The sequence below is a fragment of the Hevea brasiliensis genome, chromosome 16 (assembly GCF_030052815.1).
Source record: "Hevea brasiliensis isolate MT/VB/25A 57/8 chromosome 16, ASM3005281v1, whole genome shotgun sequence".
NCBI lineage: Eukaryota > Viridiplantae > Streptophyta > Magnoliopsida > Malpighiales > Euphorbiaceae > Hevea > Hevea brasiliensis.
Genome location: NC_079508.1, coordinates 4,572,938 through 4,589,957, shown reverse-complemented (window position 1 = coordinate 4,589,957; position 17,020 = coordinate 4,572,938). Strand labels below are relative to the sequence as shown.

Sequence of the window (17,020 nt, the reverse complement as noted above, 5' to 3'; positions counted from 1 at the left end):
TCTCTCCTCCGTTCTCCTCGCTGCCGCTACATGTGGACACTGCTGAAGACCTCTTGCCGTCGCTTAAAGCTGAGAGAGGAACTACCAGTGTGGGTTGGACCTTGTCGTCAAAAAACATGGAGGAAGGGAAAAATAAAGAATTGGGGAAGAAGGAGAAGAGAGGGGGAGAAGGGAAGGGGGGGGGGGGTGTTCGTGTTTTTCAAAAATTTGACTTTTTCTTTACCTTTTCCTTTTAATTTCTCTTAAATCTTCAAACAATTTAGGCTTCTTCAATCAAGTCATTTTCTTTATTCAATTGGGTCCAACATTACTTTGATCAATTCAAACAAGTGTTTAAATAACAACAACAATAATAATAATAATAACTCCAAATTAATTTAATTATTTAAGTTTAATAATTTTACCCACTAAAATTTTATAGACTCAAATAATTTAATTTAATAATAATACATGTAAATAATTTCCATTGAAAATCATCATTACGTAAGGTATTAATTTGACAAAACAAATAAAATCAATAAAATGAAAATAAAAAGGCCAGATAAAATAATATTATAATTAAAACATACTATAATTAAAACATTTTATTTAAGAAAAATTCAAGTTGTTACAGAATCCATCACCTCATAAAACATTTAGGGCCTATTTGATTTAACTGTTAGATGCAGTTAGTAGTTGATAAAAAATAGTTGTTACTGTTAGTTGATAGCTAATTTATATTAAGTGTTTGGTAAAATTATATTTAGCTGTTGACATTGATATGTAAAATGACTAATATGAGTATTTCATATAATTTATTTTACTATTGAATAAATATATAATTATTAATTTATTATATCGTATCATTTATTTTTTTCTTAAAATAAATAAACAAATAATAAATAATTTAAAAAATTGTAATTCAATAACCTAAGAACCAAAAAAAAAAAACTTAACAATTATGATTCAAATAAATCTTTTAATGTTTTACCCTAAAAGAATTGAAAATAAAAAATATAATTGTATACTTATTTTTTTTTTTTATTTAAGTTATTACAATGGACGTGGGGAGTAAACGAACTAAGTCCAGCCAAGCTTTAAAGAGCTCAGGCTTGGTTGTCGAGTTCGAGTTGAATATTTATAAGTTTCAACTTGGTTCATTTAGAAAACGAGTTTTAAACGAGTCAAGCCAAGACATTTTTTTTTTTTTATCAAAGTGAATCACGAGTAGCTCAAAGTTTTAAGTTTTAGGCCAGGGTAAATTATTATTTAGTCATTGTATTTTAATGAAACCAACAACATTGCCCATATATTTTGAAAAATACACTAATTAGTTTTAATATTTTACTTTTATTAAATTATTTAGTTCCTCTATCAATTTTTCTGTTAGTTGATAGTGATCAAACTACTATTTAGTTCCTCTATTTTAATGAAATTTATTAATTAGTCTCCATATTTTGAAAAAACATATTAGTTAATCCCTATTATTTGACCTTGTTAACCATTATAATTATTTTTATACCTAAACTACCTCAATTCTTTCTCTTTCTCTCTTATCCTCCCTTGTTTTTCTCTCTTCATATTTCTTTTCCTCTATGTCCACACCCATCTCCTCCTTATTCTCTCTTTGTTCTCTATTGTTGATAAAAATGGTACAAGCTGTCAATACAAAAAAGTGAATTAGTTTCCTTAAACTTCTAATTAATCAAGGAAAATTATTTCCTAGTAGAGAAAACACAAAAATGATATCCAAGGAATTGAAAATTAAAAAAAATGTGAATTCAGATTTAGTTTCCATATAGCAAAATTTGCATTTTTATCGAATATTATACTTTGAAAAATATTGTATTTTTTAAAATCTGAGACCAACTAATTAGTTTCACTAAAATAAAGTAACTAAATAGTAGTATTTTTTAAAATATAAAGAATTAGTTTTCTTAAAATAAAGGGACTAAATATTAGATTTAATAGCATGAATAATGGAAATTTTGACGGAGGGACCAAATAGTTTAATAAAACTAAAATACAAGAACTAAATAGTATGTTTTTCAAAATAAGGACCAAATAGTTAGTTTCTTTAAAATAGATGGATTAAATAATAATTTTCTCTTAAGATTATGAAGTTCAAATTATGTAATTTTAATTAGCTCGCATATATATATATATATATATATATATAAACTTAATTTTCTTAACAAAATTAAATTAAATTATAAATAACTATATATAATAAATATATTTTATATTTTTATATTAATTATATCATAATTTTAAACAATATATTATTTTTAGAATATCTATTTACAACATAATAAAATATAATAACTAATATAAATATTTTAACAAATGAGTCAGTTCAAGAGTATATTTAACAAGTTTGCTCAGGAGATGGCTCGCAAGCTTATAAACGAGCCGACTAATAAGCTTTAACAAACTGAATACTATGAACCTTGAGCTTGGCTTGTTTATTAAACGGGCCTAATAATAGAGTTTGAGCTCGACTTTTTTTCTAAATGAGTCAAACTGAGCCGAGTATTGAGCAGCTTATAAATATGTATTCTATCAGCTATCAGTTACATTTTTTAAAATTTACCAAATATGTTAGTTTAACTATTTGGATGCCTACTATCTATAGCTATCAAACGGTTCAACCAAACATCCCTTTAATGTCATAGCTAATAGTAAGTCAAAGGTTACATATCGTTTATTTCAAATATGTATATTGAAAAATAATTATTTTATTACATAATTTTCTTCTAAAATTACTTCATCTTAATTAAATTATAATATGTAAAGTGTATTAAAATTGTTTTTAGTTTTATAATGTGTAAAATTATCTGGCTAATAATTTTACTTTTTTTTTATAAATAATTTATAAAAATAAATATATTTTATTTATTTTTTCAAATGTCATTTAATAGTTTACTTATAAAATTTAATAAAATCTATTTTTAACGAATATAAAAAAGTTGATTATAAAATTTAAAAATTAATTAATTAAAATTATTTTTTTATATTAACAAACTTAATATTTAATTAATATATATTTAATTATTTTTTTTTTATAATTTATTGCCTAATGATTCCATCCAATTCCCAATAAGATTCCCAAATAAGATTTAGGCTTATAATTACTAAATTTATTATAAAAAAATTTTAGTGCCGTTCTTTAATTTTAATTTATATCATAAAATTTTAATACTGCTCAAAATCTTTTTGATCAGATTTCGTTATCACAATGACATTTTAACAATAAAAAATATTCTCTCTTACAGCTAACGTTAACACTCGCTCTTTCTCTACAGTCTTCTTTCTCTGGTTTATCCTCTATATCTAGCTCCTAGTGCCATTTAGCTCCCCTATTCGAAGATCGGCTCTGCTATCCTCGATTTAGTGGTAGCCCTAGTGTTTTTGCAATGCTAGGTGTTCGGACTGGAGATGGATTCATCAATTTCTCAGGTGCATAGGATTGTTGACTTAGCTGTTATACCTTTCTATAGTTTTCTCGAATACTTGTGGTGCTTGTGGCCTTGTGCTTTAGTTATTGCTGAAACTTTGGTGTTTTTGCCCTATTTCTGCTGTGTTGCAGTGCTGGTCAAAGAGGTTTGTGCTTTAGATGCACCCTATGTTTTCACTGGTGTTGATCATTTGTGGCTCGAGTGGATGACGATCTAGACAGCTTCTGGAGCTTTTCTTCTTTTGGGTCAGGCTCTGTGTTGTATATGATATTTGGTTTTAATTTAATTTGGTGAGGCCTATGTATCTTAGCCCGCCTCTTGTATTTCTCTTAAAAATAAATTAAAAAATAAGTCATTATAATTATTATAATTAATTTAAAAATTATATAATAATAATTATTAATTTTATATAAATTTATAATTTATCTTATTAAATTTTTATACAATGGTTATTTTATGTGTAAAGTAATTAATTACAAAAATTTTATTAACTTAATGAAAAAATAAAACTTCTTCATGTAAAATCTAATAAATAATATTTAATAAAATTAAACTTGTTCTTAAAATTTTTTAATAAAATTTATTATATATAATTCATCTCTTAATTTTTTTAAAAAATATTATATGTTCTTTCTTTTATTTAAGAAAACTTTATTTTTTTATTAAATTAATAAAATTTTCATAATTAATTAATTTATAAAAAAATATTTTATGAAAATTTAATAAAATAAATGATAAAATTTATATGAAATTATCTTATTTTTTTATAATAAAATAATTATATATATATATATATATATAGTTTTCATTCATTTGTCATTTGACTTGGGGTTGTGAATCAAGGTTGTATAATATAAGGAGTATTTTGATTTGGTTTTATAAGTGATAAACTTATTTATAATTAAAATTTTATTAATAAATTAATGTTTATTTTAATTTATAAATTAAAAAATACTTAAAATAAAAAAAATTATAAGAGATAATTTATTTATAATTTAAAATTATTTTTTAACTAAATAAAAGATAATTTTAATAATTTTTTAAAAATATGATTACAATCCTCATATCAACGACCACTAATTGCATTTTTTTTTTATTTTACTTTTAAGTTTTAAAAATATTTTTAAATAATTTTTTTTAAATAATTAATTTTTATTTTAAATTAATTTATAAATTAAAAAAAATAATTGTAAGTGAAAAATTAAAAATAAGGAGGAAAACACCCTCTTAATATCTCCGGCAGGAGGAAGCGAAGAAATAAAGAAGAAGAGGAAGAAAATGGTGGTGTCTGTCAATAATCATTCGTGCGGCGTGGTAAAGATGCCAGTTACCTCCGACTTTTTCAGTTTTGATGCTTTATCAAAATAAATTCTGATTTGTTTAACAATAAATTTTGTAGTGGAATTTGAATTTGAAGAAGCTGCCAAGAGAAAACCATTTACAGAGATGGTCATCTACGTCTTCTTGGCTGAATCTCAAAAAAAGTGGAGGGTTAATGGGTTTGGATATCATTAGCAGAGAACCATCTACTTTTCGGGTTAAAGCTTCGTGCTTATTCAACCCCACCAATGAACCCATCCTCAAAGAAGCTCTAAGGGTATTTTCTGCTCATTTCCCTTTAATCTTTCATCGATTCAATTGGAAATTTTAGTTTTAGATTCACATATTGATCTGGGTTTTATTTTTTAACTTACGTAACTGCTGAATAAGTGCCTTTTTTTTTTTTCAGATTTTATCGTCTGATTGTCTAATTTTATTTTGTGGGTTTTGAATATGAAACTTATGAAAAAATTTTAAAATTGACAATAAAAAACTGCTTTTTTGTCTAAAATTTGTTGCTTTTGTAGCATGCCAGTATTTTCAAGTAGATGATAGCCTTGTCTGAGTTCATACCCCATGGTATATAGTCAATCTAGCTCTCCATTCAGAGCTTTTGTGAAAATATCTCAACTGCTCTTTTTTTATGTGTCCTGTTGAGATGATCTATTGTTGAATCTTTTCACGAACAAACTACAATCAATCTCAATATGTTTGGTCCGCTCATAAAACACCGGATTAGAAGCAATATGGAGAGCAGCTTGATTATCACACCATAATTTCGCAGGCAGGAAGGTCTTAAAATCTGTCTTATCTAGTAATTGAAGTATCCACATTACTTCACATACTGATTGTGCTATGGCTCTGTATTCGGATTCAGCACTAGATCGAGAAACTACACTCTGCTTCTTACTTCTCTAAGACACCAAATTTCCTCAAACAAAAACGCAATATCCAGTAGGTGACCTCTTGTCAACCTTAGATCCAGCCCAGTTAGCATCTGAAAAACATTCAACATTCAAATGCCCATGATTACCATATAACAAACCTCTTCTTGGAGCACCCTTCAGATAACACAAGATTTGTCCAAAGGCTTCCCAATGAGCAACAGTTGGGGAAGACATAAACTGACTTACCACACTAACGGCATAAGCAATGTCAGGATGAGTGACTGTAAGATAGTTCAATTTTCCTACCAATTTCCTGTATATCTCTGGATCTTTAAACAACTCACTATCAACTGCTAACAGTTGTAAATTTGGAGTCATTGGTGCAATACAAGGCTTAGCACCTAATTTTCCTATCTCTATCAATAAATCGAGGACATATTTTCTTTGAGACAAGAAAATACCCTTTTTACTTCTCATAACTTCAATACCCAAGAAATACTTTAACAATCCCAAGTCTTTGGTCCGAAACTGGGTTTGGTGGAAGGTTTTAAGAGATGAAATACCTGCAGAGTCACTCCCAGTGATGACAATGTCATCCACATAGACTACCAGGAGAATTAGACCAGTCTCAGGTTGTCTATAAAATACTGAGTGATCACACTTACTTTTTTGCATACCAAATTCCTGTACTGCTTCACTGAATCTCCCAAATCAGGCCCTAGGATTTTGTTTTAAGCCATAAAGAGACTTCCGAAGCCTACAAACTTTACCCAACTCCCCCTGAACAACAAACCTAGGTGGTTGCTCCATATACACCTCCTCCTGAAGATTGCCATGAAGGAAAGCATTTTTGATATCCAATTGGTGCAGGGGCCAATCATATGTTGTTGCTAAAGAGATAAACAAGCGAACATAAGTAAGTTTAGTTACAAGAGAAAAAGTGTTAGAGTAATCAACCCCATATGTCTGAGCATATCCTTTTGCTACAAGGCGTGCTTTTAACCTAGCCACAGAACCATCAGGATTTACCTTTACTGTAAATACCCATTTGCAACCAATAGCTTTCTTACCAATGGGCAAAGGCAATAGTTCCCATGTACCATTAGCATCTAAATCCTCTATTTTCTCTTTCATAGCAGCATACCAGCCAGGATGAGACAGTGTCTCACCAACAGTATTAGGGATAGGAACAGAGTCTAAAGAAGTAACAAAACACCGAGAACAAGAAGATGATTATAAGAAACAAAAGAAGAGATAAGGTAAGTACATGAATGTTTACCTTTACGAAGAGCAATGGGTAAGTCTAGATTAGAATCATGATCAGTATGAGGTACAGGATCTCCCAACGAAGTAGCTGATGGAAAACAAGATAACGATTAAGAGTAAGAGAGAAACGACGGTACCCTTTTTGCAGCCGGGAGTACCCAAGGAAGACATATTTGAGAGACTTTGGATCCAATTTAGTAACCTGTGGACGAACATCACGCACAAAACAGATACATCAAAAAATACGGGGTTCAACAGGGAACAAAGATTTTGTAGGAAATAAAGCAGTATGAGGAATATCCCCATTAAGGATAGAAGACGGCATATGATTGATAAAAAAATATGCCGTAGAAACTGCATCAGCTCAAAAGTGTTTAGGAACTTTCATCTGAAAAAGAAGAGTACGAGTTACCTCAAGAAGATGCCGATTTTTTCTTTTGGCCACTCCATTTTGGGATGGGGTATCCACATAGAAAGACTGATGAATAATGCCATTTTGTATCATATAAGACTGAAATTGTGTTGAAAAGTATTCTTTAGCATTGTCACTTCTTAATATGCGTACAGAAATATTAAATTGAGTTTTGATTTCATTACAAAAGGCACAAAAGATAGAAAACAGCTCAGAATGATTCTTCATTAAATATAACCAGGTAACACGAGAGTAATCATCAACAAAAGTAACAAAATAACGAAATTCAGTTTTAGAAGTAACAGAACAAGGACCCCAAACATCAGAATGAACTAACTCAAAAGGGGATAAAGCCCGTTTATTGACTCTAGACACAGAAGGCAAACGATGATGTTTTGCAAACTGACATGACTCACAGTCTAGTACTGATAAAGACTGAAACTGAGGACATAGCTTTTTCATGGTAGACAAAGAAGGATGACCCAATCTATAATGAGCTTCAAGAGGTGTTAAGGTACTGGAGCAAACAAGCGACCGCGGTACATGATTTTTCAGAATGTAGAGACCACCTGACTCACGTCCTCTACCAATAATCTGCTTCGTCGTAAGACCCTGAAACAAACATTGGTCTGGAAAAAAGGAAACAGAAAAATTTAAGGTACAAGTAAGTTTACTAACAGAAAGTAGATTAAAAGAGAATTTTGATAGGCACAAAACAGATGACAAAGAAATTGATGAAGTCGGGTTGGCAGTTCCAGAATCCATGACACAAGAAGTAGAATCATCAGCTAAAGTAACAGTGGAGGAAGTGAGATTAGATTGAAAAGCAAATAGAAGACTAGAATTACCTGTCATGTGATCTGTCACATCAGAATCAATAACCCGTTTGGATGAGGAAGACACAAGGCATGTAGTGGATTTACCTGACTAAGCGATCGCAGTGACAGGGGAACTGGTAGGCTTTAGAGATGCCTGATATTGGGAAAAACTGTGCAAAATTCTCTGTAGATACCAAAATAGTTTTTTCAGAGGAAGATAATGTAGAATCCTCTGCTGCCATATTTGCCATCTATGATTGCTGATTTTCCCTCTGAAGTTGCAGACAATTATATTTTGTATGGTCAGGCTCATGGCAATAATAACAAATGACTCATCTTGAGTCATGATTAGAACTAGCCTCTCCATTACGCTGATTACTTATGTTGCCTGTAATTCTTCCTCTACTTTCTTTTCTATTACCCTGTTGTCCATTTGGATTACGGCTAATAAGAGCACTACTGGCAGGTTGTGAAGATTGGGTACTCTCTGTATGAAGGACTCGTGTGAACGTTTCATGCAAAGAGGAAATCTCAGAACTGGAGAGAATATGAGATTTAGCAGTCTCATACTCTGAAGAAAGGCCTGCAAGAAAACTTATAACAGCTACTTGCTCCCGTTGGGCCTGCTGAACTTTCACATCAGGATTAAAAGGCAACAATACATTAAGTTCCTCATATGCCCGTTTAAAATCCATAAAATAAGCCGTGAGAGACTTATCCTCTTTCTCAGCATGGTAGAATGCCTTACAAACATCATAAATACGGGAGATATTCCCTTTACCAGAATACAGAAAATCTAAGTAATCCATCAATTCCTTAACAAATTTACAGCGATTAATTAAACTAATTACCTCACTCTGAATCGAGTTCCGAAGCTGCAAAAACAACCGAGTATCCTCCCTTAGCCAAGTTTGTCGTGTATCATCCATAGATGGATCTTTAGTAAGGTGATCATCCTTATCAATGCTACGCAAATAGACCCTAACAGTCTTACTCCGCTCCAGGTAATTTGAATCATTAAGTTTGTGTTCCGTAATCTTAGTCATCACCGAAATCACATCAGAAATAATATTCTTATTGTCTGCCATTTGTTGAGACAAAGAAAACTAATCGAAACGCTAATCCAAAGTGCTTACAGCAACAAAATAATCCAAAATCACAAATCAAGCAAATACAGAAATAGGATCTGAGAGCTAAACCTCAGAAGTCCTTTAATGGTATACTGGATCAGGCAATAGCACACAGTGGTGGAATGAGGGGGTTGAGGTGACGCCGGCGATGTTGATCGGAGTCGAAACCGCCGGTCGGCGGCCAAGGTCTCTCCTGAGCTGGGTGGTGAGAACAAATAGTCACCCTAGATAGATGACCTGCTCTGGTACCATGTAGAAAGAGATAATTCTCCTTAATTTCAATTAATCTGTACATGGGTATATATATACAATTGATTCCTATAATTGTGTTCTACTAACTAGGAAGAAATCCTAAATAAAAAATCCTAAATAGAAATACAGAATACAGAATATATAAAGAAATAATATAGTGATTGACTTTCCATAATAATAGGCATCATGCTGCACCTTCTTATCAAATAGCTAAGGATAATCCAAAAGATTATGTCAAGCTTTAAGAGGAAGGATATCACATTCCACCTCTTCAACTAGCCCGCCAATTGAATAAGTTATCAAGCATCTTATTTGATTCTTCAAATCTGTGCTATTCAACTAGGCCACTTTGTAAGGATGAAAATGAGGCTTCGTAGTTATTAAAGGTGCAAGGGGCTCTTGGACCCTAGGTGCAAGCTCAACTGAGTGATGTGAGGACAAAAACAACTAGGTAGTAGGTATTTCTTGGAAACAGAAGTCGTGGCCATCGACAACTTCAGATGTCATGGTCTGACAAGTTTCCAGTTCTGGCAACATTTCTGGTGACTTTCTGGCGCATTGACGCCGGATTCTGATAAATTGGAGAGTTTCAAGTTTAATGGTGAGTTATTTTTTGGATGAAAATGCTTGCTGAAGGTGGAAATTAGGAAGGCACGCCTTTTGAGGGCCTTGCACCTGAAAGAAGGCATGCTGGCTGTTTCTGTTGCCGACATTGTTGTCTACAATCTTTTTCCTCATCTGTTACTTGGATTGTAAGCAAAGGTTGAAGAATCAAGCATTTTAATTCTAACTTTCTAGACATTTATAGCCTTCTTAACCTGACAAGTGTCACTGCTTTTAATTTGTAGCTGATCAATACGTCTAGATATATTCCTTTTATTAGTACATTGAATTATTCTATTAGGACATTGAATTATTCTATTAGGATACGCCATTGAATTTCCCTAAACGATGGAAGAACCTGATGAATGAATAGAATTTGCGAGAAATCTTAATTCTTCCTACGGATCTCTCTTGCACTTCATTGCAAAATTTTCTTCCTTATTCCGCTAGGGATTGTGGCTTAGCAGGCTTTCTTAATTTCTTTTCCAGTCCACTTCTTTTTGAATTGCATCAAACATGGTATTTAATCAAGAAGCAGTTAAGGTAGAATCAATTTGCAGCTTCAACCAGTGGCAGTATGTTGCCATCATGATGTCATCCTACAAATAATTTGACAGCATACCATTCTATAGAACTGATTTGTATATTCCTGCAATGACATGTTCTATAGACACAAACGGGTAAACTTGAGATGGACCCATTGCTTGTAGTTGGGAGGCATAAATTGTTGGATCATTATTTGCTTCATCTCTTCCCACCGCAACTTCTCCAAAGCCATTCTTTGTGTAAAATTCTTGCATATTAATCCATCAAATTTTTGTCATTCCCTCAAGTTTAGCCTTGGCAAAATATGATTAGTGTACATCATGTATTTGTATTACAAACCAATGAAACCAACTTTGTAACCTATGCGACCAATCTTTTCAAACATCTGGATTACAATCTCCACAAAAGCTAGTCCTTCTATCTTTACACCACTTTGGAAACTATCATGGCCTCCATGTTATTGAAGGTAACTTCTTGATGAGGGCTGTAAGGTTAAACATGACCTTTCAGGATAGGACCGGGAATAGCGGTGCAGTTGCTGTGATTGAGTTAAAATAGGATACTTCCATTTGCAGTTGAGGCAGATTGGGGGGAAACAGCTGATTGATGGACTGGGCAGAATTTGAAACAGATTTTGAAGGCTCCAACTCCAGAACACAGCTGTTTCAGCAGGTTGTTTTTGTCATGGATAATTGTGGCTAATGTATCCAAACTTTTCTTCATCTCCCCACTGTTGTTAAAGGCGAGAAAAGGCTCTAGGCAAGGTGCTGGGCGAGGAGAGGTGACCCTCTAGAGCTTTGCTTGGCATCGCCTGGCCTCGCTTGCAAGAGGCAACTGCCTAGGAGGAAGAGGCAACAGGCATGCGGCAAGGGAGGTCATGCCTCTTCCAATTAACGTTTACTTTTTAATTTTTAATTTTATTTACGGAACAAAAATTAAAAAAACCCTAAGGAGGCTCTTCTTTTGTCACGCCGAAAAGAGAATACGCTTCTTCCTCTCTACACGGCAGCACTCTCCTCTCTCAATCCTAAGGTATGTCTCATCCTTCCTTTTTCTTTCTCTCCTCCTCTTCTTCTTCTTCTTTCCTCTCTTCTCCTCTTCTTCCATTCTATTCTTCTCTTAACAGTCAACACAGCACCTCTCTCTCACGCTGGGTTTTCCTTTTTTTTTTTTGACTTGTTTTTTCTTTCTTTTCTCTCCTCCTTCTCTCTTTTTCTATTCTTCTGTACTTCTATTCTGCACGCCATTTTTAAACCAGGCAGCGCAACAATTTATTTATTTTTTGTTTTTTAAATTTTTTTATTTTAATTATTTTGTTAGATGTGTTTGTAGTTGATTTGTTGTTTATTTTTTGGAATATAGGTATTGTGATATGCATTTTGTTACATGAGTATTGTGAATTTGTGATATGATTTTTGTTTAGGCTAATATCATGACATTTTTTTTTAATTCCCCCTAATTGTTTAGGCTAAATGAAAATATGGAGCACTCTTGGAGTCTTGTTTTAGGCTAAATTATTTAGATCCTTATAGTTAATTTTGAAATGGCTTAGGTCTTATTAATCGAAGACTTGGAGCATGGTAATTGTCAATTGTGATATGCTTTTTATTAAATGGGTATTGTAATATGTTAGATTCAAATGTGCGTGTATGTGTGTAATTTAGGCAATTTAGGATATGGTAAAAGGCCTTGCCTCACCTCTTGCCTAAGGCTATAAGGTACCCTATCGCCTTAGTGTCGTTTTTCGCCTTAATACTATTGTCTCCCCCATATTAGTATCCATTGCTTGCACCCTTTACACTAGCTATCTTAACACCACTCTTTATAGTCTAACGGTCTTGAGAAAAATCTCCATTCTTCAACTGAATGTGTCAAATCTAGAGCTGAGTGCATCAACTAAATGTGTCAAATCTCTCTCGCTTACCCTCTATATAAAAATTTTTCTTTTAAATGCTTTTGTGAGAAGTGATTGAATCAAACAAGCTTCATGGTTTTGTTTAAAGGCAATGGGAGGAAAGATGGTATTCTGATGGAAAGTGCTTTCAGTTAAAAAAGGGAATGTTTTTAGATAACTGGTAATAAAAAATAGATTTTTTTTTAAAAAAAAAATTCTATTTTTTAAAATAATAATGTTTTTAGATAATTGGTAATAAAAAATAGAATTTAAAAAAAAAAAAATAGAAAACAAAAAATAATAATGGTACCAAATATGCTCTTAGATTGTGGAGTTATGTTTTTCCTTTTCATGTTCCCCTATGCAATGTGATTTTGGCTTCCTATGTACTTGGGGTGCAAATACTTACAATTGAAGTTTAGGGCTATTTCCTGATGATAAATTTTTAATAAAGCAATCATCTTGATCAGTTGACATTCCAATCAATGTTTGAAATCCCAGTATTCCAGGAATACCATTACTTCCTTCAAACCCATTTGTTTTTTCATTAGCATAGTAAACCTGTCTCATATAGGTGCTAGAGCAAAATGAGATTGAAAAAAATAATGGTGTTCAGTGATAGAAAATCTAGAGAGAGAAAGGAAGAAAAATGGAGAAGAACAAGGGAGGGGGCAGGCTCTCGAGAGAGCATGAGTTTTTGGTTGGTGGGGGATTGGTTTGTGAGATGGGATGGCGAACCAGTTTCATTTTTATTTTTTCAAAACAACATGATTCTTTTTTTGATTTCCACTAAATATAAACATTTGTAGTTGTTGAGGCTATAGTGCAACTTTTTCTTGTGAGTGGCAGTTGAATATTGTGGCTTCTGTCATTGTAAATGCTGCATAAAATTCCGTTACAAGATAATAATCAACAGTATTTCTCTTATTTTGGTGTTTAATTTGTAAGAGTTGGAGATCATTAAATCTGATTTCATTATATTGTTTGATGATATTAGCATTGCCTTTATTAGAAACGGAAAAAGACAAGGCGTGTTTGCCATAATGATGGGAGTTTTTTTTTGTCAAAAGTCGGTCATAGTAGTTTCACTGCTGTGTGTGAACAATTTGCTATAGAAATGTAAATTTCAGATTCTTTGTGGTTCTTGCTTCAGTTTTCATATTGTTGAGCTTCATCTGTTGGTTTCACGTCTGCTATAGTATCTGGGACTTGCTTACCAACTCTCAATGTGATTAGGATCCATGACCACAAATCTGTAATGAGTCTTTTGCTTTCGGACTTTTGTCAAGGTGTGTTTGCCCAAGTGACAAGTTTTCTTTATGAAATGCTAGTGTTTTTTCATTTCTTTGTAGAATCATGAAATATTTGCTCTAGAATACATTTTGATTCTTGTTGAGCTTTTATGCAGTTTTGGACTTTGCTATAGCAGATACAACCTGGCATTGACTTTACTGTGATCATGATCTGTGTCATGACTTGTGGGATGCACTGTTGTTCTAACTACTGATATTAGTACCTTTGATTTGTCTTTAGGAGCCAGTTGCTTTCCTGGGTGGGATGTTTGCAGGGTTTCTTAGGCTTGATTTGGATGAAGAACCACTTAAAGAATGGGTCACGAGAACAGTGGAAGCGTCTGGAATTACAACAGAAGATATTGATGCTGAAGGGTCAAAACTAGAAGAAACCCCACAACAGATAGAGATAGAATAATTGTTAACTTGCTTTGCCATGTGAAATAGATCTTCGTTGGCAATATTTCGGGATATTTGGTTTGACTTGTTCAAAGGTGTAATGTAATGGGGATTACCTTGATTCATTACATTGTTTGAATGCATAAACAAATCTTTTATAATGTAAATGCTAAATTATTATTACTTTATGTAATGTTTGTAGATGGGTTCTTTATAATGTTAAGAGGGAGACGCTACAGCTAATTGGATTTAGTTTATCATGGATTCAATACAAATTGCATGTAAATTTTATTATCGATGAATTAGTTATGGATAGGCATGAAAGAAAGAGTAACGGGGCTTGGTAGAGGGTGGAGATGGCTCTTTTTGTTTCCGCTCTACAGGAGTTCGAGGTCGAGGTAGAGGTAGGGACTTCTTCACTGAAGAGTGAGGAGAGTGAGTTTTCCGGTATGGATTTTTATTTTTATTTTTATTTTTTGTATTTTATTTTTTTATTATTATAAATTTGTTTATTAAAAAATAAAATATAAGTTAAAAATATAAACTTTAAATATAATTTTTAATAATATATTTATATTTTTTAAAATTATAATATTTAAATATATAGAAATGAATTATTATTTAATAAAAAAAATAAAATATTATTATGCGGGACAGTTACGAAAAATCAGGGTAAAAAATGGTCTCGAATAAAATTGATCAGATTTAGAATGGGTCATATCTAGAATGGGTCAGATCAAATTTGAAAACTTTTACCATCCCTGCTGCAACCTAAATAAATTTGCACCAATGTAAGGAGATAGATCAGAAATATTAAAAGTATCACTAATGGCATCATACTTACCATGGAGGTCAATCTTGTAAGCATTATCATTGATATTTTCCTCCACTCTAAATGGTCCATCACTCCATGGTTGCAATTTGGATTTCTTATGATTTGGAAATCTCTCTTTTCTCAATTGCACCCACACAAGATCACCCTTCTCAAAGGTAAGAGGCTTTCGACCCTTGTTGGCTTTGGATGCATACTTGGCATTTTTAGCCTCAATTCGACTCCTAGCTTGCTCATGCATCTTCTTGACCATTTCTGCCTTCTTTGCACCATCTGCACTAATGAGCTCATTCAAAGGCAAAGGTAACAAATCCAAAGGGGTTGGTGGGTTAAAGCCATACACTAATTCAAAAGGTGAGAAACCACTAGATGAATGCACTACCCTATTGTATGCAAACTCAATGAATGGTATGCAATCCTCCCATGATTTCAAATTTTGCTTAATCATAGCCCTCAATAGTGTAGACAAAGTCCTATTCACTACTTCAGTTTGTTCGTCCGTTTGAGGATGACAAGTAATGGAGAACAAAAGCTTAGTTCCCAATTTTCCCCAAAGCACCTTTCAAAAGTGACTTAAAAATTTTACATCCCTATCACTCACAATGGTTCTAGGAATGCCATGTAAGCGCACCACTTCCCTAAAGAATAGGTTAGCTACATAAGTGGCATCATCACATTTCCTACAAGGTATAAAGTGTGCCATCTTAGAGAACCTATCTACTACAACAAAAATAGAGTCATGCCCCTTTTGTGACCTAGGCAAACCCAACACAAAGTCCATGGAAATATCAATCCAAGGTGCCTTAGGAATGGGTAGGGGTGTGTATAAGCCATTCGACATCACCCTTGATTTAGCCTTCTTACATGTCTTACACCTTGTACGCACTCTTTGAACATCTCACCTCATGTGTGGCCAAAAGAAGTGCTCCCTAAGGATGTTTAATGTCTTTGCAATACCAAAATGACCCATCAACCTACCTCTATGTGATTCAATAACAAGCAAGTCACTAATTGAACTCTTAGGCACACACAACTTATTTTCTCTAAATAAATACCCTTCATGCCTAAATAATTTGTGGAATGCACCATGCTCACATGCAAGATATACTTGGTTGAAATTATCATCATGTTCATACAATCCCTTTAATTGTTCAAAACCAAGTAATTTAGAATCAAGAGTGTTAAGAAGGTTATACCTCCTTGAAAGTGCATCAGCCACTATGTTTTCCTTTCCTTGCTTGTATTGGACGACATAGGGAAAAGACTCAATGAATTCCATCCACCTTGCATGCCTCTTGTTCAACTTGCCTTGCGCCTTGATGTGCTTCAAAGCTTGATGATCTGAATGTATAATGAACTCCTTTGGCCAAAGATAGTGTTGCCAAGTCTCCAAAGCGCGAACCAAAGCATAAAGCTCCTTGTCATAGGTGGAATAATTCAAGGAAGCTTCATTGAGCTTCTCACTGAAGTATGCAACTGGTTTCCTTTCCTACATCAAAACGGCACCAATACCTTTCCCAAAAGCATCACATTCAATTTCAAAAGCTTTGGAAAAATTAGGTAGAACAAGTAATGGAGCAGTGCACAACTTATGTTTCAATTCATTAAAAGCATGCTGTTGATCTCCCCATACAAAAGATACGTTCTTTTTCACTAATTCATAGAGTGGGGCTGCAATGGAATTGAAATGAGGCACAAACCTACGATAAAAACTTGCTAGCCCATGAAAACTCCTCACCTCACTAGCATTCCTAGTTTCGACCACTCTTTGATTGCCTTTATTTTCTCTTTATCAACCTCTACGCCATTGGCACTCACAACAAAACCTAGAAACACTACTTTATCCATGCAAAAAGAACACTTCTTAACATTTACAAATAACTTTTCTTGTCTCAAAACATCAAAAACAGCCTTAAGATGTTGCAAATGCTC

The 17,020-nt window shown here is 32.9% G+C and overlaps 1 protein-coding gene and 1 long non-coding RNA gene across 2 annotated transcripts; both read left to right on the top strand.

The window, feature by feature from the left end:
* The first annotated feature begins 3,197 nt into the window (after nt 1-3,197).
* Nucleotides 3,198-3,746, top strand: LOC110664499 (uncharacterized). The gene is made up of 2 exons (XR_002496684.2): nt 3,198-3,438; nt 3,569-3,746. It is a non-coding gene; the product is annotated as an uncharacterized LOC110664499 (long non-coding RNA).
* Nucleotides 3,747-4,593: 847 nt separating this feature from the next.
* Nucleotides 4,594-14,444, top strand: LOC110664498 (UPF0426 protein At1g28150, chloroplastic). Its single transcript, XM_021824216.2, has 3 exons — nt 4,594-4,751; nt 4,837-5,034; nt 14,099-14,444. Exons 1-3 carry the CDS (start codon nt 4,716-4,718, stop codon nt 14,273-14,275), a joined length of 411 nt encoding a protein of 136 aa, XP_021679908.1. The 5' UTR covers nt 4,594-4,715; the 3' UTR covers nt 14,276-14,444.
* The last annotated feature ends 2,576 nt before the right edge of the window (nt 14,445-17,020 follow it).